The 24351-nt window shown below is 42.1% G+C and overlaps 1 protein-coding gene across 2 annotated transcripts; it reads left to right on the top strand.

The window, feature by feature from the left end:
• The first annotated feature begins 477 nt into the window (after positions 1 to 477).
• Positions 478 to 22648, top strand: LOC136427858 (GON-4-like protein). 2 transcript variants are annotated; one of them, XM_066417050.1, is made up of 31 exons: positions 478 to 643; positions 1400 to 1995; positions 2614 to 2752; positions 3211 to 3327; positions 3727 to 3777; positions 4087 to 4137; positions 4262 to 4333; positions 4640 to 4683; positions 5065 to 5206; positions 5783 to 5920; positions 6352 to 6541; positions 7250 to 7363; positions 7663 to 7822; positions 8476 to 8644; positions 8989 to 9075; positions 9917 to 10136; positions 10440 to 10584; positions 11053 to 11212; positions 11754 to 11870; positions 12310 to 12412; positions 12892 to 14246; positions 14695 to 14866; positions 15269 to 15497; positions 15945 to 16071; positions 16534 to 16650; positions 17116 to 17219; positions 17412 to 17881; positions 18191 to 18381; positions 19834 to 21044; positions 21300 to 21402; positions 21644 to 22648. In XM_066417050.1, exons 2-31 carry the CDS (start codon positions 1421 to 1423, stop codon positions 21800 to 21802), a joined length of 7032 nt encoding a protein of 2343 aa, XP_066273147.1. In that variant the 5' UTR covers positions 478 to 643; positions 1400 to 1420; the 3' UTR covers positions 21803 to 22648. The 2 variants fall into 2 exon arrangements, with proteins under 2 accessions (XP_066273147.1, XP_066273146.1); XM_066417049.1 differs by having other exon boundaries at positions 1397 to 1995.
• The last annotated feature ends 1703 nt before the right edge of the window (positions 22649 to 24351 follow it).

The raw sequence follows: 24351 nt of genomic DNA, 5'->3' as shown, positions 1-24351 counted from the left end.
GTATGAGAGATTTAGCCGGCGGCCATGCGCAATGGGGGGCCACGATTCTAACAATCAGTCCACGACAGCCACCATTTTCCAAATGAACCTCTTAGGGATCCGTTAGAGTAGCCTCCTTTGCGCAGCCCTTCTGCCGAGCTTTGCAGGCCTTCTGCCAGATTTACCCAGCAAAAGATCTAGATCTAGACGCCACCCAGAAGGCCTGCAAGGAGGCTACCTGTCAGTCATTGAGTCTTGTACATTATTCCTTAAAACTTAAAACATTTGCATCCTGGCTTTGGTTTTGACTTTCAAAATCTTTCAAAAATTAGAGTGATCGTGTTATTTTCAATGAACCATTTTAATTGGCTGCCTCAGCATTATTATATGACCTTATATGAGACCGAAAAGATATACAAAACGAAGAAGAAATGGTAGAAAACACCGCACATCTGCTTGGTCGCGTAAAAAATACTTCAGACGAGATGCATGCTGGGTAAAGTCCCGTTGTGAGGTCAGTGACCCAGCTGTGATGCGAGAGCCGAAACGAATTTTTCTCCGTTTGACATGTATTTTGCTCTCGAGCACACGAAGCTTCCCGATTTCCTTTGTATGGATGATACTGCATTGAAGGAAGATGTGTGGACATTAACTACTTCCCCAGGTAGGTCACTGTGATAAATCAAAGATCGCTTGTCGCGGTAGAAAGTTTTGAACGTTACCGTATGGGGGAGGGGGGCGTTTGTGTTTACAAACACAACGTTACTCGTTGCATGAAAGTGTAGGGGTAAATAGAAACTATCTGCAAGTTTTCTGTACTTGCAGATGAACCGAAAAGACTCGAGGTTTTGAAATCGTCAAGCAGTCAGACCTGTGTGCTTCGCACATCGTACATATTGCAAGAGTGTTTTTTTTTTTCAACATACTAAAAGTGCTATAGAGCTGAATCTGTACAGATTGGGTTCATCGGATACAAAATATGTGTAAGTCCTGCAAAACATAGTCTCTTATTAGTGATACGCATTGTAGCATTTAAGGCCAGATTTGCAAATATTCTGAATTTTTTGAAACCTGTACTAAAATTTACATTTGTAATAACAATAATGTCCATGGTAATAAGTAATAAAATTTGTTTCAAAGTTTAAACGAAACCCCTTATTTCTGGTAGCCTACTGAATAAGCCAGCAGTAGAAAGAAAATGCTTTGATCGGTAAGAGACTTCACTAAAATATGTACCTTAATTAAAAAGAATGTCTCACCTAGCGCCTGTGGACTGTCAAAGTCTAGCCTAAAGCAGTTCTGTACGCCTTTAACCTTTAGCACAATGAAGTAGCCGTTTGGCACACAATTGCCTATTGGTTACAGAATAAGGCAGCTGGGAGAAGGTTAAGCTCTGATTTGTTTCATGCCTTTCCAGCAGTCAGATGAGACATCTGCCACAATGTCTTCCAACAAGAATGAACATCCACAGCCAGGGGAACAGGACTCTGACAAGCAACCAACAACATCTTCCCCCGAACTTAAGAAAACAGAGCAAGATGCAGCACCTGTACAAACAGATGCTGTTCAAGAACCTGAAAAGTCAGAAGTGACAACCCAAGAAAGTCCAGGGAATGATTCCAGACATAAGAGTGAAGATGTACATGATGATGATGATGAAACACAGCCGGGGAAGACAGAGTCTTTAGATGTTGTCTCAGTAGAAACTATATTATCCTATGATAAAGATGAGGACCTTAAGCATAGCTCCAAACCATCACAATCTGTAAACACTACTACAGCAGGCTGTACTGTTGCAGCTGAATCTGATAGAACAGTGGTGAGTACCGCAGGAGGAGAAGAAAATGTTTCAGAAAAGAGTAGAAGTTACTCGGCCCTAGAGGAGTCCTTGGAGGACAGTAGGGATGGCTTCGGTATGCAGATAGTCGAGACGTCTCCTGGGCAAGGCAAGAACAAGAAGAAAGCTGGAAGGAAAAGGAAGAAAGGAGAGAAGTCTTTAAAACCAAGGAAACTAAGGTAAGTTGTTGGATGTGTTATCACACTTTGAAGAGTTGCACATACATGTACCTTAGATTAAGGTTTTGGATGTGTGGAAGTACATGTATGTTTTGGGAGGGATGCCATGGGTGGGTAAAGGTGCTGATCCCAAAAAGGTAGTTGGGTCATAATTGTACTTGATTACACCTCCACTCGACTAGGACGGCACTATCGCCGTGCTCTCTCTGCGATCTAAAATTCAACAAAGTGATCAATGAATTCCAACGATAAAAAACAAATCTTATTATGCTTTATGGGTTTTGTTATCTTTTACTATTCCCATTATGAAGTCAAGGGTAACACAAATGTAGGTCGCATCGAGAGTGCAGTGTGATCGCTGTCAGGTGGAATGGGGGCCTTACGTACTTGCTTATGTCAAGCCTTTCCAGTCTCGGGTCATGATGCATCTCTGTCCCTCATTGCCTGGATTATGTTGTGTACCTCGAGGCCTGGTGTTCTGTGTAGGTAATACCCAGAAATGTAGTATTCAAAGCTATGCACCTTATCATTGGAACAATGTCTCCATATGTATCATAGCTTATTCTCCTGTATATCAATTATCAAGCCTAAAGTTATGTTTTATTCCCATCCTGTCAGGTTGATCCTTCCCCATCCTGAGGGTGCAGAGGGGGAGGGCAGCAATGCTGAGTTTCTGGACCCCAGTTTTGAGAGCCACCTGGAGGATATCGGCCGGAACTACAGCCTTTCAACAACTAATGTGAAGAGCATCTTGCATGTAAGTACTGAAATTCACTTAATTCTCTGTACAATGTAACATGTAGCTAGGTAGCCTGGGTTCCATCCTCTGTACTAATAGTTACCTCTGGCTCTCCCTTTTTCAAGTTTTTGCTTGCTCACTCAAATTATCATCAAGGTGGCCACATCAATTGACAAGGTGGCCACATCATTTGACAAGGTGGCCACATCATTTTGAGAGTAAACACAAGTAATAGGATAAAGAATTGCTGAATTGTATAGGTGAGAGACTCATGTAACTTCTAGTAGTATTGGAAACAGTACAATTTATGTTTGACAATTAACCTGAAAGGAAAACCCTATTCCTTAGAGCGTGCTAAAAAACACACTACGGATTTGGTTGCCAATGTGCTATGTGCCAACATCTTCACATTTGCCATGAAGAACCGTACAATTTTTTTCATCTTATTTTATTATCATTTATTATTTCCCATGTAGCGTGTGATCACCAATGAAAATGTTGTGGCTATGATGAGACATTCTGTGAAGGAAGACCAGGACGAGGAAGAGACAGAGGGCAACACCAGTACCAACAATCCACTGGCTGAACTCTTTGTAAGTAGTTCCTATCGCATCTAGCGGCGTCGTGTTGGTGTAACGGTGAGGGTGTTTGGCCCAGAAACCAGAGTTCCTGGGTTCGAATTCTCTGACATGCCACTGATGTCCCCTTGGGAAATGCACTTTACACAATTTTCCTCACTCTACCCAGATGTGAAATGGGTAGCCCCCCAGTGAATCAATAACCCCCTGCCCTTACAGGCTCAAAAAGGCCATGGGACTACCCTTTACCCATCCCATTTGCATGTACATGTAAAGAGACTCACATATATATCCACAGAATTCCTACAATCAGATATAAAAGGTAAAAGTGACAAACTGTCACTACTTTCTATGTTCATGGTTGAAACATGGTGAATCCTTTATGAGTTCTAACTACATTCCTTACACTTACAGGAACCCAAGATGACCAGGGCTAGAGCAAAGGAAGTGGCAGAAAAAGGCAGCGTAAGTTACTTATGAATGCCATTATGGTATTACCTCTGTGAGAACTGCACATGTGCTATCATTGTGATGCTGCAAAATAAATGTATGAGCTGTTTTTATCTCAATCATACAAATTATGTTAATGTAGCCTGAACTCAATCAAGCTCCTGTAACGGTATGCCGCCCTGTAACCGCATAGCCGCGGGGAGGAGACAGAAATCCCCGGACAGCTGGAGTTTGCGTTGTACAGACTAATGTTAATGATGTCCTAAATGATGCCATAAATGCAATATGTATCATGTTCTCACAAGTTCCTCCTGTTTTCCCCAGTTTGTGGTGCCTTGGCCCATCTCTCCTGTGAAGAAGCCAGCTGATTCTCAGGTAAGCGATATTTTTTTGTTCAATAGAAGAATGACAATCCTTTACAATTACATATTCACATTCATGACTATTTTTTATGAAAAGTGTTGGTTACTGATGTCTTGTTGTTTTTGTTGTTCTACAGCCTGCGAAGTTTATTGATCTGAGTTTTGAGGAGGATGAAGATGATGATGAATATGAGCCTGACGATGAGGAGGTACACATGCAAGATTTTCTCTATTTAAACAATGACAATGATCTTTATTACATATCTATGCCCAACATGGGCTAAATGCATTGACTTATATAACTGAAATAAATAGTAGAAAAGTTATGCTGGTGTTCAAACTCAAGACCACGGAGGGAGGGGGGAAATTTTCTCCAAAATGTTTTCCAGGTAAAGATTTTGTGTGCATTTATTCTACAGTCTTCTTGTTCAATTTATTTCTTCAAAATTTCTCAGTGAAAAAAAACTGTGTCCATTTTCACACTTCCTTCTTTGTCCTTCCCTTGTTTCTAACAGAATGAAGAAAGTGACATTGACAGCATAGCATCTCGGGAAGCAAGGTAAACATTATATTTATTGTGAATTCTCTATGTTCTTTTACATTGTATGCTACATGTAGAAGCAAGGAAATACAATCCAATGTATTGAAGGCTTGCACAACTTTAAAGTGCAATTATGTCATGTTGGATTTCCCAGATTAGACTTTTATTGTCAAAAATGTAGGAAACAGGATAGCTTTAAACAAGGCTTATGGCTAAATGTGCAAAGGTTGGGTGTGACAGGTCGTTTGGTGTAATACAACCAGCTGCTGCTGCGCCGCGTGCCTGTGAAGCTTGACAATGTGTGTTATGCCAAAGGGTGGTTATACCGGCTATACAGATACAGGAAATGGCCGTCATACACGTACAGTGACATCCACTGCGATATTTTTTTATCTCCAGTGATTTTGGATCCCCTATGCCGTCAACACCCCGCCAGTTTCTGCGCACTTACTCCGAGTCAGACAAGAAGGATGACAGCGAAGACACAGACGACAGACAAGAGACAACAGAGCAGGCAGGAAAGATGGAACCCCACATTAAGGTGAAAACTATACCGTTTTAGTTCAAATCTCAGGGGAAAATTCAATGCTCTGTTTGTTTACTTTATTGTCAAATAAAGGAATTGCTTGGTGCAAACTTGTTGCTTAGCTGGTTCTTATGAGCCTTTCAAAACTAGTTTTAGATTTGTTGATAGTTTCATCAAGTTAGTAAATCAATTTAACACTGACAGTTTTCTTAGGTCCACAGCCTGATATTTCTTCTATACCTCTAGAGAAAAAATAGAAGGTTGTGTACCTAAGAAAACTAATATGTTAGATAGTTTTAGATTGTAAGGATGAAAGCTTTATGCTTTTTCCCATTCCCAGACAGCTTGTTATAAACTCTGGGCCTCTTGGTGCCTCCGTAATAGTAATACATGTATTTCTGTGGAGCAAAGAAATGGTGTGTGACTGGCTTGTAGATGTCGGGTTGAATTCACCCTGTCTTATTCTCAAAGTACATTCAGACAGAAGTCTGAGATTTTCAGATAGAAATATGAGATTTGAGGCCTTGTTCTGAAATGCAGAAATCAGGGTTTAGGAAATATGTAGGAAATTTTGGTGTCTGTGTTTCCCAGATCCAGCCCACCCCCATGGGCCCGCCCCTCCCTCCCCTCAGTAAGGAGAAGACAGACGCAGCGTTCCTGTCGGAGCTGGACACGTTTGACGAGGAGCTGTCAGAACTGTCTGGGAGAACAGCCAGGAGTACCATGGATGTGAGTAAAGCACTATCAACACAGAAACCAAATACATCACAATGTAAATGCATTTCAGTTTGCAATGGTTTGATGTTTGGTTTTTGCGGTAATCTCATCCCCACAAGCCTAAAGTCACTACAAAAATGTTTGTTCTGCCTGCCTACCACCTAGTTTCAACCAAAAACTTTTTAAAAAAACACCCCAAACACTCTATTTTCTCCCTACCACGAAATTAAGGCATTTACAGCTGCAGTTGTGTAGAAATGCATTTGTGCAGAAACCTGAAGAGGTCAGAAAATATATGTCATTTTGTCATCCAAAAGTTGTATTTCTTCAGATACAATTCTGCAGATGCTTTGGTTGTACAAAATCATGAGTTTTCAACTGAAGAAAGGAATTTCAAAGAATGCTATGAAATGTTTTACTAAACATCACTTCCCATTGGACAGTTCAATACAGAAGACAACCTGAGTCTGATAGCCAGCCGCACAAGGTCAAAGTGTCCCCTGAAGGACACTCCCATCGACATCATCGAGGCGGCATTCAACGCACCCGACATCACCCAGGACATGTACGACACCGAGTGTGACGACTCAGAGTGGCAGGGATGGCTCAAGGGCCTCTTCAAAACAGACCTGGGTAAGGGATCGTACATTCATCCAGCTGCATTGCTTTCCCTGTGGCTCAATTGGTAGCAGCCTCACAGTTGAGGTCCAATTTGTTGGTAACTGGGAGACCCCCATTCAATCCTGGGCAGGACATCTCTGTTGGGGCTACACCCGTCTTTCAGAAGGGACGTTCAATGAGGTCTTGTGTTTGAGGAGGTGCCTCCAGCACGTTAAAGGGCTAGCAACCCCTCCCTGTAAATATATACCCTGCTGCTGAAACAGCAAGAAAACCTGCTGACCTATGTGCCACTAGGCAAAACAAGGGTGTGAATGAACGAACAAATTGTTATTAAAAGTAGACAAAACTCAAGGCAGAAGAGAACAATAATGAGGAAAATGGCTATTTTCCTACTAATGTCGTACAAAGATCCATTAGTAATGCAAGGTCTCCAATGAACTATTACTCTTAACATCAAGCCTGTCCTAAGGTTTGGATCCCATTCCAGTAACTACTAGTAGGCCACAACAGCCAAGACTCAAATCTTTATGTATACTCGTAGCTTCTCAGGCACGTGATGCAGCAGCAGCTTGTTATATTTAACTGAAAGACTTGTCACACCTAACAAACTAATAACCTTCTAGTTTAGAAGCAAGCTTCTACTGCTAGCCACTTAGGTATTTATGCTATGACAGTATGATGTAGATATTTGTCCTTTATTGATTCGTTGCTATGTTGCAGATATGAGTGGGGATGCTGATGATGAGCAGAACGACCCTGACTACAACTTCCTACAGGAGGAGGAGGAGGTGGATACAGAGGACCTGAGGGACGACCGCGCCGTCAGGATCACAAGTACGGCCGGACTCTTTCATTCTTCAGGCCATGTTGATTCGATCACATGGATGATATCCATGCGCGCATCAATGTTCGTCCGTTTCCAAAAAAACACATTTCGACCATACTGTAAATCATACAAAGCAGCTCCAAAATGAGCAAAATATGCCGCAGATTGAAAAAATTTTTCGGGAAACGGATGGCAACGTAGAATGACACTCAAAAACATTACCCTCTTGACGAAGGTAATGAACTTTGTGAGGCCAAAATAAACTAGCTGCCATTGTGTTGCTGACATTTTGAATTTTTCTTTCCAGAAAAGGAAGTGAATGAGTTGATGGATGAGCTGCTGCAGCAGTATGAGGAGGAGATGGAACAGCTGGGTGCTGAGGCTGCCCCGGGGCTGGATGACAGCACCACTGTCGACCCCCTCACACCTCCGCCCAGCAGGACATTCGTCAAGCCACCTCCCATCAGGTCAGGGGTCACAGGAGTGTGCCTTATACTCCAAATAATGTAGCAAAAGGATGTATACATAGAGATGCTTGCATTGTAAATAACTAACTCAGGTCTTGAATTCAAGTTGAACTGTAATTTCTATCAATCAATCAATCAATCAATGAACCATGGGCATCATTTTTGATGTAATTTGTAACTGTAAGTTCCATCACAAAAATTAGACTTACCCCAATTTTTCACAGTCCAACTCCTCCAGTCTTTGTCAAGGAATGAGCAATCCATCGCTTTTGTGACGTCATGTTATGCACATAGAACACGTGACTCAGTAGTGAGCAGTGGATCATAAGTTGTAGAAAGTTTATGGTGCCCCCCTGCCTGCCTGCGAAGCTTGTGTGTTATACTACAGGGCAGTTATACCAGCTACATAGATACTAGGGCTGTCTCAAGGACCCGTAAAATTTCAACCTATCTGTCCCAAAAAGTCCAAATTTCCTGACATGAAATTGATGAAAATGTATTTTTGTAAGCTGAAAATGATAGATTTAAAAACAACATTGGCTCCCAAGCAATAAGTGGGATGGAAAACAATTTAAAGCTGGAGGCAGCCCTGATAGATACAGATACAGATACCTCTTTCCATACTCAAGTACTTGCTTCATCCTCCTGTCCAGTTTTGATGGGCCCCTGTCCATGGTGATGGCTAAGACCCACAAGACTGCCCAGCAGCAGCTTCAGGAGGAGAAGATGAGGAAGAAGGAGTCTGGAGGAGGGAAGAAGGTCCAGTCTCTACCTGTACTGACTCAGGGGGAGAGACAACAGCTGCAACAACAGATGCAGCAGGTGAGATACACAATGTGGTGTATGCTGTCCCTGTGGCTCAACTAGTAGCAGCCTCACAGTTGAGCTCCTGGTTTCTATTTACCGGTACTTGGTAAGTTGGAGACTCTGGTTTAAGTCCCGGCATCTTGGTTGGTGTATGACGTAAATTACAAAAAAATTGGAAAACGGATACTGATGTTGTTGAATACGATGAAAGAACCACTTGGGTTTTTTTTTTCCGAACTTTTTTTTTCACACGCTCTCATCAGTTTTAGGGTTTCCAGAGGATGACATCCATATAATGGAATCAACGTGGCCTAATCATCAATTTTTGTAAAACATTTTTGTCTCTCTTGTCTACCCAGCATGTGCAGCTGCTGTGTCAGGTCCATGTACTGAGCCGTGAGGAACCCCAGCTACAGGAGGCTGCACAGGTCACCAAGAACTTCCTGGTCAGTCAATCACTTATATCACAGTTCATACAGCTCTTCAGTAAGAAAGTTGGATATCCAAACCTGTATAATAAATATGTGTGTTGTTTATTGGCCGTTTGCATGTGAGCAATCAGAGGATAGAAAAGCTGTCATGTGATTAAAAAAATTTGTGTGTGATGGAATGAATGTGGCCATATCTTCTCAATGGTTTTACAAAAAGTATGTACTAGTCAAATAATCTGCTAGCCTGGTTACCTTCCTTTGTAATTTACCGCTGTCTCATTCTTTTTGCTTGCTCTGCCATAGATTAGCAAGCAAAAAGAATGAGCCAGGAGAAAACTACAGAGGATGGTACCCAGGCTGATAATCTGCAAGGGCAATACAACAAATATGAAAAAGAACTGATCCTTTTCTTCTTTCTTACTAACAGTGTCTATGATTTCTCCTTTAGTTCAGACAGCTAAAGTTCAGCAGAAAGCTGATCGTTTGTTTCGATACCCGTAGCTGGCCTCCTCATCAATTTATCTTATTACAATGGCCCTCTCAAGCTCACTGTACAATGAAATACTTAATACCCTTGTTTATGCCACAGTAAGAACAGAAATATGTTTATCTAACAAAGGATGACAAGTTCTCATGGTATATAATGTCATCAGTTATTAACTACGATGTAATGTAAAGTCGTCTACACAAGAAGAGAAGAAGCATGTAAACTATAGGTATAGATAAAACACAGTATAGTTTCCTACTACTCACTACTACTACTGTATCTAACTTATTTCATTTAGCCCCAATGGAGCATGAATATGCAATTAGTCTTCATTGTCATTAATGTAATACAGTCGTTGTGCTCTTGCAGAAGGAGACTCAGATGTTTGTCCAGCGATCCGAGCAGCTGTATCAGATGCAGGTGGAGCAGTACAGGTCTGCAGGTGCGCAGGTGCCGCAGGGGGAGTTCCGCTCCATGTTTGACACCTGTAATCTCCAAGGAGCGATTGACATCGTGGACCAGAACATCCCTGTCAGGTCATTCCCCGCATCGCCCATGAAGAAGACAGTCAGGTCAAAGGGGCACAAAGGTGAGTTGGAGTGGGAACTCAAAAGCAAAGCTTAGCTAACTTAGCACTTAAAATTGAAAAGCCTAGTAAACTATGCTAAACACACCGCAAAGCCAAGTTCTCACTTGTTTCGCATAAGTCCATAATAGTTCTGAGGATGGATTCCGAGGAACTTTCTAAGGAATTCGAGGGAATTGACAAGTTAGAGGACTTTGAATTCGAAAACTTCCTTGAAATTCGTCCTCAGGAAAGCCAGCTTGAAATGTGTACAGTTATTCAGTACAGGAATTGGCGCATTGAAATATATTTTCCTTCACGATATAGGCAAACCTTCGGTGTCCTCCCAAGCCACCATTGCGGAGAGTATGGTGTTCATGTATCCTGCCCTCCTCCCCACTTGTGGTCCAGACCTGCACGGTCCCCTCAAACAGGGGAAGGAGAAACCATACTTCCTGGGTGCAGAAGACAAGTAAGATGGGTTCTACATTCAGGTTTTATGATTTTTAAGTCCCTTTTTAAAGAAACAAAAATGATGTAGCTCTTGGTCTTTTCATGCCAGTGTCTTGGACTGCAAAGGAATTAGTGAGTTTTAAGAATTGATGGTATTCCCATGAGAATTTTTTGATAGTAAGATATTACATCAAAAGTTTATGTTTAAAGATAAAGCCCTGTACTGTGATTGAAATTTTTGTGTACTGCCCATACATAGAGTTTTGTAGACTACTGTAAATACTGTTAATCTCTTCACCACAATCTTAAAACCATCACAAAACTTTTTGTTCTGTCTTCTGCCCGCCTAACACCTTGTTTTAACCGTAAACTGAAAACTACTGCAAACACTCTATTTTCTCCCTGCTTCAAGATTAGATCACCGTAAACTCCATTTATCTATACAAATAGCTATAGGCATTTTAATATCTTTGTTGTTGTATCCCAGCCTGCTAGCCCTGGGGATGCGTCAGTACCAGGGCATGCCCACAGTGGAGATGCTCCACTACGTCAGAGAGAACATGATCCCCACTAAATCCTGTGATCAGATCAGGATCCGCATCAAAAACCTCAAGGCCAACAAGAAGAAAACAGGCAACATTGTCCAGGTCTGCATGATTTTTACAATTGCCAACATCAATCTACATGTATTATGATGTTTTTATGTTTTCTTGAGAAATTTTTCTTTAATTTGTGTTTAACCTTCTCCCTGCTGCCTAACTATTCGGGAATTGGGTGCCAAACGGCTACTTCAGTTTGCTAAGTGTTAAAAATATCCAGTTGTTAGTCCTGGAAATAGTATCAGAATTCCTCCTGACGTTAGGGTATACATGTACATCATGACTGTCTCCAGCTTGAATTTTTTTCTGTTCTAAACATTGTATGGGAACCCATGTTGTTAATTTTGCCTGTCATTTTAAGGTTATGAAAATGCATTTTCATCAATTTCTTGCCAGGAAGTTTTTGAAAGGATGTGGTGAAATTTTGTCAGTCCCAACAAGCAGATTTCTGTCCTGGGATGGAGGGACGGGTCGTAGAGACAACCCTGGTATGCATGTACTTGTACATGTATTATGTACTCGACTATATATGCATGCAGTACCTATTGAGCATATAAGAAGTTACTGAAAGCTTCTTTGTCCCCCTTAGGTTTACAGCAAGACCAAACAGATGCCTGCCCTCCCCACAGTCTGCCCCGACATGGAGGCAGCCCAGGCCGTGCCACCTGCGCACCTGCAGGGAAAACACCTGCCAGAATGGCTGCAGGTGAGACAAGTCAGGTGTCACTCTGGACATGTCCTCATTGAAATTTTTGATAACTGTGAGGGTGGCAAGTAAGATTCTAATTTAATTTGTATTTTTTTCTAGAATCAATTTTTTTACATACTGATCCAGAACATGTGTAGCTTGTTAACCAAACCTATTATACATGTAGCTGCTTAGTCTCTTTCGTCCCCTTGGTCAACGTTGCATCAGAGTAATGGTTGTTGTATACAATCTCTCTTTGTACACAACTAAATGTATATGAAGCTATATACAGGATATTAACCTTATATACTGGACCTTAAATGATTTATTAGTATATTATGTTGTTGTCCAGTGTTGTCACTCTAATATCACAAATATTATGGCATCTGTTTATCAGTACTTTACAACACAGCACCAGTGCTAACTATTGTTTCTTTGCTTTTGTTGCTTTGTTCAGGACTATCAGCAGACCAACAAACAGAAGTCAGAAGCTCTCCTGATTAGGAAGATGAGGAACTTGTCTCCAAGGAATACAGAAAAGCTGTCACCTACACAGAGAGGTGGGCTCTTGAATTAACCTTCTCCCTGCTGCCTAACTCTGTAACCAATAGAGAATTGAGTGCCAATCGGCTACTTCAGTGTGCTAAAGGTTAGAAAAAATGGCATTGGCATTGTTGAGCCTCTCTTAGATAGGTACTGACCAGAAAGGCTTTTGAGGTAGGATTAAATGATTAACTGTTGTAAATTGATATGAGAGTGAGTTCAAATGTCAATGACAATTATAGTACATGTACATGCAATTTTTTTTCTTTTGTCAGCCACCTGTTAGTCATCTCTCTAGTAAGAATCATAGTCCCCCTGTTGCAATTTTTTCCAATTTTAGACGCCAATTTTGGGTGTGTCCATAATCATTAATAATTCTCACATACAATGGCTCAATGTTGAAATAGCATACAATGTACATGTATGTTTCACCCATAATTAGGCAACCATTTATTGTTTTACATTTTATCTTCATATTTTTTTCTTGTTGCTTCAGGTATCCTTCCCAAGGGTTTTGTGCCTGTCATGTCAGTGAAGAAGGCTCTCTTCCAGTCCCCATCAAAAGTTCAAAGCACTGTGAACACCACCAACAGTAGCACTGCCTCTGCCACAACCTCTACATCTACAGTCACAACGGAAAACACTGCAAAAACACTTCAGACTCTTGCTCCCAAGTCAACTGATATATCTCACATTGGCAGCATCGATAGCAGCACTCCTGTTTACATCATGTTGCCTAGCAATGTCATCCCTGGTAACCTGAGCCAGACCTCTCCACCTGTGGCTGGGCTGCAGGGCAGCGTCCAGTCTCTAGGGGGCGCAGCAGGTGGTGTAGTGGTTGTTGTTTCACCAACTTCAACAACAGCTTGTGTGTCACAAACCCCCCAAACGGTTGCCAGTACTACAGTCCAAAATGTTGAGAATACCTGCCTTCAGTCGAGCATTTCTAACAGTGCTGCATCCAATGTGCCACCAACAGAAGTAGACACGCTAAGTAGAATAGAATCTAGCTCTGTCACTGCCCCCAGTTCACTTGTCGAAAGCATTTGTACAACAAGTCCAACTGATCCTCAACCAAGGCTATCACACATTAATTCTCAGTCAACGGAAAGTGAAGCCACAGACTCTAGAGGGAGTGAAATGCCATGTACGGACTCCATTGTACTAGTAGGTAGTGTTGAAATGCAAGAACAGAGTTCGCAAGAAACAGCAGTCAGTGATACCAATCAGGCTTCACCGCTCACACACACAACTTCACCAGGACTGCCCAGCTCCAAAGAAACATTCACAGTCGAGGAAGCTGTCACAAGCAATCAAACAGCTACAGATGTATTTGTGGAAGAAATACCTACCAGTGTTGATGAAGGAAATCAGAACATGCAAAGCCCGCAGGAAGTTGAAGCTACAGACTTGCCGGAAGTCACAAGTCCTGATGAGAAGTTGATTGAGACAATTCCAGAGGAAGAGAGAGAGACGGAAGAACTTGAAGGTGTACCTCAATACTTATGTATGGTGGAAGATTCCAACATTCCCATAGAACCACAGGAAAGCCCAATAACACAAGATGTCGTTTCTGAGCAAAATGTCAGAACTGAAGCAGCATGTACAGAGCAGACACGTACAGAACAACCATGTGTACCACAAAGTGTAGAGGGGATCACTACACAACCCTCAGAAGAGGCACAGTCAGATCATGTTGTATCAGAAGACAGTCCTGTTGTTACTGAAGAGGTGCTAGTCTCAGGTACTGAGGAACAAGAGTTGATGGCTAAAGAGGTGGAGGTTGAACAGGGGGCTGATGTTGAGACCCTAAGTGAAGAACAGTCTGCTACATCTAAGAGAATGGTCATGGTAAGGCTGTATCGTCTTGTAGCTAATATTAAGAACTTGGCGTGTAACTTTGTACCTTCAGTTTCAATAATTGGTATTTCTCTATTCTGACATATAATGGTCTTGTCACCATTACAGATGTTACATTGCCTATTTATGTATTGATCTTTTATACTGTAGATTGTAAATTGCAAAATCATAGATTATAATTATGTGTGCCCAATGTGCATGATACATTTGTACATGTACAGTAGTTCAGGTGCATCAAGACAACATTGCATAACTAATGTGTACTGTTTGTAGTGGTACTTATTTTATTATTTTAACCTTTAGCACACTAAAGTAGCCGTTTGGCACCCGATTCCCTATAGGTTACAGAGTTAGGCAGTAGGTAGAAAGTTAAGCAATTTTTGTAGAAAAAATGAACATTTAGATGAAGTAAGATCATTTTCACATGTCTTACTTGCAGGTGAAGAAGAAGGCTAAGCGGAGAAGGAAGCAGCTGCAGAAGGACATGGCGTCCACCCTGCTGCTGCTGGACTCCGACCTGATGGACAGGGATCCACTACGGGAGGAACGGGAGACCATGATGGCCAAGAACTTCCTGGAGAGAGTCAGGGACTCCCTCAGAGATGAGGAGGGTAGGTTAAACACTGCCTGTTGACTGATTCATAGCAGCATACATGTACCTTGGTCTAGTGTTCAGACAATCCTGGATATCCATGAGAGGTCGAGGGTTTCAAGCCTGGCCTTCGGGCATAGTTTCTGATACTGATATGCAGTCCAATTGGGGGACATTGGGAACTTAGTATAGATGGCTACATGGTACATGTATGTTTGAAAAGAAACAAACCTAAGCTTGACTACAGAGAAGAATCCGCAATTCTTCTTTCTTGGAGGGCATGTTGTACATGTTAACTTGTATTGTAGGCTGTTATTGGAGGCCATCCTTTGGTCAGGGAAGTACCATGTACCTTGCACATGGGGCCTTTAATAAGTGACCAGGTAGTTGATAACCTTTCTCTTAACCTTCCCTCACGCAGGTAAGTACCACGAGGTACTGCGGGTGTTCCACCAGGGTCATCAGGAGGGGAAGACCATCGTGCAGCTGTACCAGGAGCTGCAGAGGATCTTGGCGCGCTGGCCCGTGCTGCTGGGAGAGTTTGCTGCCTTCCTGCAGCCTGCGGAGGCTGTGCAGTGTGACCTGTTCATGGAACATCAGGAGTACGTCCAGGCCAAGAGCTTCCTCAGGAAACTGGAGGTGTTCTTTAGGTAAGAAAGACATCAGGAAATGTCTTAAGACGTTATTAGAGACGTAAGTATGACCTGGCTGTCCATGGAACATCTGGAGTACATCCAGGCAAGGTTCTTCTTTAGGAAGGTCTGTTTCAGGGAAGGAAAGAACATCTTGCCTTATGGTAAGTCAAGGACTTAGATAAGTTATCAATGTAATATCTATACTCGCAATGGCCAGATTTTGAAGGCCAGTGTGCATGTCTATGCCGAAGGGCATATTGGATGACTGATACAGATACAGAATGGTAGCAGTATGGTTCGGTGAGACTTGCTGATTTATGGCCCAATAGGGATGTAAAATGGGGGTCCCATGTTCGAGGAGGTTCCTTGAGCACATTATGGGGAAGGCCTAGCACTAGGCTGCCCACTAGGCACTACAAGGTGAACAGCAAGAACTGATTTACTGACTTTCCTTTCCTTAAGTGACAACCCTGACCATTACCAGAAGGTGCTGCGAGTGTTTGCCAGTTACATGCGGGAGGGCGCATCACTGGAGGGGCTGCGTCAGGAGATCACTCCACTGCTACAGGGGCAGCCCTACCTGTTACAGGTACACTCATAGACTTTGCTTCAAAATTACACAGACTAGATTCCCGTGTTATAATGCAGAATGAAAGCTGACATGTAGATTTCCAAACTTTGGGAAAGTCTCTCATGTTACACTTTGTGAAGTGGATAGTTTATCAATTGAAAGACTAGTACAAAGTTCATTGGGAGTAGATAAATGATGGGGAGATTTGTTCATTAACTTTGTTAGAAGGTCTGTATGTGTATCATTTGGCAGTGCACTAGCCAGGGGCCTCCCCTCCCCCCTACCTTGCCCCTGATGGGGTTATTTGGGAATGTTCATGATGACAATGATGATGATGACAATGTATCCAATGTTGTTTTGATGGCAAATACTCAGATTGCTGACTTACATACAACTGTGTGTCTGTCTGGTATTAGCTATCTGATGAACAATCTTACCATGATGCCTGTTGGTCCTCAATGCTCAAACATACTCTTCCAGGAATTCACCCGCTTCTTCCCGGATCTGCCACCACCACAAAGCATGATGGGAGACTTTGAGGAGATCCACATGGCCAGCGACAGTGATGGGGATGACGTCCCTGATAACTTTGAGGAGGTAAGATGGAACCTTGTACAGACTGTTTTGCCATCATTGGACCAATCATTCTTTTATAACACCCTTGAATGAAGCTTAAAGCATCAGTGAATATCATTTGAGCATAAATCTTGAAGAGCTAAGTCTGTGTGATGCAAACTTCACTGTACAATTAATTAAGGCTTTAATGGCGGGGGTCAGATGTTGGGCCGGCCTCTATATTGCGATTCAATCAGGCTATTGCAGAGCCATTGTCCATTTTCTGTCAAAATGTATAACACGTACATCCTATGTACATGTACATTGTATCTCATGGGCATACCATAGTTTACTGGACTAATTTTGAAAATTTCCGCTAATTTTGCAAATCCATAACAAGATTGTTAGGATATTGCTAAAATCCTTCAAGTTAGTGAGGGATTTGAAAAAGCTACTGATACAATGTTAAGACAGAGTTGCTCAATGTTTGGTTTGTTTTGTCTCCAGATTGTTTTGCCAGAGGAGGATGATGAAGAAGTGACCAGAGAGAAGAAACAGGTGGATCCATGGAAACTTCTGCTGGCACAGAAGCATGGAACAAAAGAGTGCAAGTAAGTATCATTAAGGTTTTACAATTCTGGGAACAAAAAGCCATTCATTTCCCAAAACTGCCCAATCTTTTGTTGAAGGTAATCTACATACTATGTATGTAACACTAAAATCATTTGCAATGATTTTTTAATTGATTACAAGGTAAACAAAGGAAGACAAGATACATATTTTTAAAACATTTTTTTGTTCAGATGTGAGTGCCACGAGTCATCTACAGACCTGCGTGTCCAGAGAAGAAATCGCCACTGTGTCGCTTGCAACACGAAACTCACACCCAAAGACCTCCAAGCCAAGAAGGACATCATTCTCCGCCACCAAGCTCTCCTCCACACCAGGGAGAGCCCCATCCCGGACAGGACGGGCAGGAAAATCCCAGCAAAACGCAGACGCAAGAAGACAGATTCTGAAACGGCCAGGGACAGTCCGTCATTGGACACCGCCGTGGTTGAAGAAAGCTGCTTCTCGCCGCTTAACCAAGGCTTCGACTTGGCTGGGAATGAAAACAGCTCTGAGGCTAACACTGAGGCAGGACACAGGAGAAAGGCTAGGACACAGTCACAAAAGTCTTCTCACAAAACATCACTGGCCAAGTTTTGTCCCCTGGAGGATGAGGAGACAATAAAGTCAACCAATGATGAAGATGCAGAAGAAAGCTCACAAGGTAAAAATGCTGTACATAGCATACAATGTACATGTATCTGCAAAGCCCTAGGGCACAGAAACTCACAATGACATACATGTAGTCAATCCTCAGGGAACAAACTGTCTATATTTTTTTTTCATGATACATGAAAGGGCTGCAGTCCTTAAGACAGAATATCAAACTATGGTCAGCATTTTACTTCCTAAAAAAAATTTGTGGCAAATTTTCTGGAACATGTTTACAGTACATGACTTTGTCTTCCTGTGGCAACCAGAGGAAGAATGGCTAAAACTAAGTGAAGATACATGTCTATTATTTCCCCTGCAGAGTCAGATGAGGAAATGGAGCAGGTGACTGAGGAGGCAGTGCGGAACCTGCGGGACCTGTGTGAGGAGATTCCCGCGCCCGACTGGCAGAAGAGCGCCACCATCGTGGAGTCGTTTCGCAGGAGGCTGCAGGAGATCGCTCAGCACGAGTATGCAGAGGAGGAGGAGGAAGAGGAGGAAGAGGAAGATGAGGTCAGTAGCAGGCCTTTGGGTCTGAGAGTTAGCAATCCCAAAAAAACAAGAAATAGTCATACCCTCAAGTACCAGAGTTACCAACCTAGGATTCAAAAATACTTATTTTCCTAGAACTACCGTAGTGCACCATAGACGACCAAAATTTATTAGATTTTAGCATATCACAGGCCACATTAATAATGATTCCACAAAGAAAAGACTTTCTCAGTCCAATCTGCTTTTTACCTCATGTTATTGTTATCTCTTCACAGTGTTGCATTTTTTGAAGGATCCCTTGTTATGTGCATTGTACATTATCTATATAGTGTTTATGCCCTTTGGAATAAATCAGTCTCATTCAGTACCTAGCTAGGGATTCTTGAAGGTCAAGCATATCAAAGTCAAGTGGCACTAGCATCATTAGCATTTTATTTGCTCAACACTTACATGTACGTGTAGTGTTAGTGAGACTTGCACGTAACCCATATTCACCAGTTTCAATAGCGTTTGCATTATTGATTAGCCTGTATAATGTATATAAAGACTTTCTGTCTGAGATGATCAAACTGTTTCATTTCAGTTGTTGTTGCATGGTGATTATGGCAGGTTTATTGTGCTTGTTGCCAAGATCAGAAACCTCATAATTCACCTCAAGACAAGCATGACGTCTTAGGTGTCACGCCAAATTGTTTCAAGGAGTTTGAATCTTATGCAGTCCCTTTGAACAAAAGAGTTTGTCAAGTTTCATTTCCATGCAGAAATGACATGTTATTCTAGCAAGTGTTAGCTGTTTTTATCATTGAAAAAATGCCATGTTATAATGTCATGTACACTTTCATTCTTAATACATTTAAGGTGGCCCCTTTGATGTAAAACAAAAAGGTCAATCTAGTAAGTCAGGAGTATATGAAGTTACTGTACAATATGCATGTACATGTATCATCCACTGTGTGTTCAATACTTACTGAGGGGCAAGAAAAACATACAGATGAAATAGATACAAAAATCAGTCATAAAGACATTCCAGAGTTGTGATGGAAATGTAAATTTTAGAGGTGTAACAATGGCATTACAATCACAGTATGAGCAGCACAGAAAAGACAGAAGAACAAGTGATGGACATTTTGTGATAATTACCTTCATGAAAAATTAGTTTGCATGAGTTTTGGGCCTGTTGGTCTCTGTGTGTGTAAGCGCATATCCAGCTCAATATCCTCTGGCTGGATTGCGATGATATTTGGTATGTGGGTAGGTGTTGTGGACGCAATGGTCAAGATTGCTTTTGGGCCTTCTGAAGGCTGACCTTGGTATGGCAGGAGGACTTCTGGTTTTCATATTCTTTTCAATGGACATGCTGTGGTTTTGATTTTTTTAGTGGCAGGTAGTTTTTAATGTAAGGAGTACATTTTGTAAGTTGTGTAGGTATGGGCCCTCTAGTAGCTTGTTCTGACTGTAATGTCCTATTTTCAGGACGAGGACAAGTTGAGCTCAGGAGACGAGAGTCAGGACGCAGAGTTCAGTGACCTGGAGGAGGCCAGCGGGTCAGGTTCAGCCTCCCCCAGCAGTCTGCAGGCTCTGTCTGCCGCTACCTCGCCTGGGGCGGCTTCTCAAGGTAGCGAGGAGTCTCCCAAGTCACACACAACACAGGGGCATGGTCAGCAGGGTCTGTCTGCTGCCACAACATCACCTGGTGCAGCTTCTCATGGTAGCGAGGAGTCTCCCAAATCACACACAAAGTCAGGGCTAAGTCAGCAGGGACGGGCTGATGTATTGTCACCTGGCATAGCCTCACAAGGTAGTAAAGAGTTACCAAAGGCTCTAATAACACCTGGGCAAAGTCAGCAGGGACTGTCTGCTGCTATGTCACCTGAAGCAGCAGCTACTGTGATGTCACATGGCGTAGCCTTCAAAGACAATAAGGATGCGCCTAAAGCCCTGTCATTAACGGAGCAAAGTAAAAGTGCAGAGCTAGAAGCAGTAGCTTCACATATCAGCAAGGAGTCACCAAAGGAAGGAAGGGGTCTGTCTGTAAATAGGTCTCTTGGCATGGCCTTGCAAGGCAGAGGGGAGTCCCCCAGGACCTCAAAAACAACGGTGGATAGTACAACCACAGAGCTAGAAACAACAGACTCGGAGATGGTTGGTAAAGATGCAGAAAACAAATGGGGTGTGGAAATTAGTCAAGTAGATGTATCAAGTCAGCAAGATGCTGCAGCAGACCAACTCAGACAAGAACTTGGAAAGAACACAGATAGAGGAGAAGAAAGAGGAGAAGACAGCAGAACATTTGGAAGATCTGAAGTTTCAAAGCAAGACAATGTTGCTATAGAGAGGATGGAGGAAATCACAGGTAGTCAACACACAAGCTCACCCAACTCAGATAGGGATAGTACTCCTGGGGAACATTCAGAAGGTCAACATGACGCCGAAATGGGTGCAACCAGTGATAGAAATGTTCCGTCCTGTGTTGGAAGTGGAACTTCAGACACTGTTGAGGAAATGACAGCAGAATCCTTGTCACAAGGAGGAGATAATGAGAAGAATGAAACAGACTCTTTAAGGCAGAAGGAAGAGGTCTCCACAAGGTCTGAGGAGGAACATGAAAAGTTGGAGGTTACTGAAGGTCAAGGTCAAGCAGAGGAGAAGAGTTGCAGTGGAGATGGGACTGTCTTGTGGACAAGGTACTTAAGTTATTCTCAGTTAGACTTTAAGAATATTTTGTCACATCATTTTTGTATTACATGACATTGTAGTCTTTAATGTATTGTTCCTCTTGCTTTTTATAAACTATGTATCCTGTTAGATTAAAGAATACCACAAGTTTTAACAGCAATACATCGCAGAAACTCTTCCCCACCCTACATGTATCTGCATGTATATCTTCTACTTTTGGTTATCATGGATATCATTAATGTGTTATTGTCACATGTTTGCAGAGATGAGGACAGAACCCTTCTCCAGGCCTGTCAGCAGCAGGGAGCCACTCAGGAGACCTTCACTACAGTAGCAGAACAGCTGGGAGACAGGACTCCACAACAGGTCTGGTTTTAGATTACATATACCATCAGTTTCATCAAGCAAGGCCAGATATACACATTTTTATTTCAACAGGAAAACACACCCAATTTTGTAGTGAACAATCTGCTAACCTTCTCCCTGCTGCTTAACTCAGTAACCAATAGAGAATGGGGTGCCAAACGGCTACTTCCATGTGTTAAAGACTAAGCAAGTCATTGAACTTGCATGGCCTACTAGTAAATATGGTCTGGTGCTTACATAGGTGACGGACCGTTTTATGGAACTGATGGCGCTGTACCACCAGCAAGGCACCTCCACAGACGAGGAGACGGGCACAGACGGGGAGACTGAGGAGGAAGAGGGCAGCGAGTACTCCACGGAGCAAGACATCGCAGACCCTGTAGATATGGAGGATGACTAACTCTCAGTGGAGATCAGATATGAGTCAGTAACCCTGTAGATGTGAAACCAATGACTGTGCCTGGTTTATGTTTCTTGAATGCTTCAACACTGACTGGCAACTTCTAAGTTTTTTGTTGCAGACCGTTTAATTTCTCTCCTTGCTGTGGAAAAGTAATATAGCACAACTCTGGTATGAATGTAAGCTTGCCTTGGATGTTGTACAGAGTTAAGATTGAATGTACATTAAGATATATGTATTGTGTAAAGCACACAGAGTGGAAAGAAACAGTATTTCAATACCAAAGGCAAATATTTACATTTTTTTTCTTTTGCCAATGTATATTATGAATTTTTTATGTATTCAAATTTTGTTTGTATGCTGAAGTTTGAGATGACAGAACATAACTGTTCTATGGTTCAAACAAAGAATTTTCCTTTCTTTGTACATAAAATGTTCAGAATCATTAGGAATACTGATAAAATGAAGCACAGGTAGAGATAAAGTCAAGCAGGAGGCATGACAATCATTCTTTGCTAGATGAAAGCATACATGAGAGTGTCATGATTGCACACTACTGTTGCAGATACCAGAAATTATGAATATATGATTTTGAGAAATTTTGGAATTGAAATGATGTAAAAGATTATTTATTGTTTTCTTTCCCTCAACCTGCACTTAAAGTGTTCTGTATAGGTCTACTTGAGTTATCAAGAGATGGATTTTGTTTCTGAGTCATACAATATCAATGGAGGAATACCTCTTATGCTGACACAATTTTGGGTGTTTTTGTTGCTCTGCCAACACATTATTATTTGTGGCAGTGTGGATTGTAGATAATAAAACCATATGTGACCATTATTATAATAGTATATCAAACTGTGAAGTGTATCTATTTTCTTTGAATTGCATACCTGGTAAAAACCGCCACATAGCATACAACACACCAGGTTTGTGAAGACGTTAAACCGGAGTGTGTGTGTAGTACAAGCTGCATATCTGGACAGATTATTTTGATCCACTCACACTGGAAAGGACCCCTACTCTTTTCGATAAGTGTGATGGTTTCTTTGAATGTGCTCGAGGTGTGACTCTCCTCAAACACAGCACCTACTCTGCATTGTTGCATGCTGTTGTGTGCTTGCCTGATCGGGCCATCACTGATTTCTATATTGGTCTTCTAGATTACCAGTCTGTACGTACATTTGTAAGCATTTCCTGATTGAAACATGGAATATTTTAGATTTCAGCCAGGGGTAATAACTACATACTGGTCCTATATGGACAGTGGATTTTTCAAAACGTGTTGAACCCTGCCAGTACACAATGGTAGTCTGGTAACTTGAACCCTTCCAAACCAACACAGCCAGTGGGGTTTGTTGGTACAGGGTGGGGCTGAGAACAGGGACAATCGCAAGGTCATGTATGTAACGTTATGTGGCTGTAAAAGGAAAGGTAGCAAGACTGGTTTCCAGGTTAACAATGTATATGGTACAGCACAGAGTGTGGGACCTACCCTCCCAGAGAATTGTGCTGTTGGAAGGTACTTCTAGATTGAAAACTTAACTTTAACAACGAGACAGAAAATTGGACTTTATGTCTTGTATAGTTAAAACTTAGGATACCTAACAGGAAATGTAGACCTGTATCAGGACATCCAAGAAGCCCCTGGGTTCTACATCATTGGTTCTAACAGTGTGCGACAACACACAGGCCAACTTCACACCATTCAAATACTGGTAACTAATACCGGCAATTCACCTATAGTTAAACACACAAAGTGTCTGGTTTCTGACTTGGGACTCGAACCCATGACCCCCTGCACGCCACCCTCATAGATTACAGGTTCATTAACCTGAGGAAAAAATGGTTGGTGTTTGCGGTGTATTTACTTCAGAGAATCTAAATCTTTGGGTGGACTTTTGATTGAAAGCTGCTTTGAGTATCAAGTAAAAGATACTGTACATTTGTGGTCTTTGGGTCGAATATAGTATCCTGTTATAAGCTGCAGTGTGGGAAAACAATATTGTATAAGGGTCCTTGACATGGTCTTTGAAATGCCCTTAAGAACCATTTAAAAAGCAATCCACATTTTCCTTGATGAGAAGTGCTCGCACTATCCACTTGATCTACGACATTGCCACACCACACGCTAAAACAACGATCCTCGTTGGTCCATGTTTATGCGTGTTTTTACTGTGTTTTGTGCTAGTTGTCCGCGTTTGGAGGTACATGTATTCGCTTCCCACCAGTGGACCATGCACATTGTAATGTTCGATTTCAAGCTGATCTATTGCAGTGGCAAGACAGTATCCGTGGGCCGAAACAGTTTCCATTGGCCACCATTCTGTTTCGGCCCATGGATACTGCCTTTCCACCGGTAGATCAGCTTGGACATTACATGTACTAGAAAGACGTACAAAACGCAGAAAAGCACTGTGTCTCACCCTACATCTGCTTGGAGATTATCAGTGACGGACCTATAATATGTATATAAGCCAAGACCGTTACATGGAATACGTAACGTTACATAATACAATAGACTGGTTCTAGCCTGGCTTTTCACACTT

This window comes from Branchiostoma lanceolatum, chromosome 2 (assembly GCF_035083965.1).
Source record: "Branchiostoma lanceolatum isolate klBraLanc5 chromosome 2, klBraLanc5.hap2, whole genome shotgun sequence".
Classification (NCBI taxonomy): Eukaryota; Metazoa; Chordata; class Leptocardii; order Amphioxiformes; family Branchiostomatidae; genus Branchiostoma; species Branchiostoma lanceolatum.
Note: the sequence above shows the minus strand (reverse complement) of the source record. Positions and strands in the feature narration are given on the sequence as shown.

Coding starts and splice junctions, on each gene's coding strand:
- LOC136427858 (XM_066417050.1), top strand. CDS start 1,421: ATGTCTTCCAACAAGAATGAACATCCACAGCCAGGGGAACAGGACTCT. Junction 1,996..2,613: donor TTAAAACCAAGGAAACTAAG/GTAAGTTGTTGG, acceptor CCATCCTGTCAG/GTTGATCCTTCCCCATCCTG. Junction 9,076..9,916: donor AGGTCACCAAGAACTTCCTG/GTCAGTCAATCA, acceptor GTGCTCTTGCAG/AAGGAGACTCAGATGTTTGT.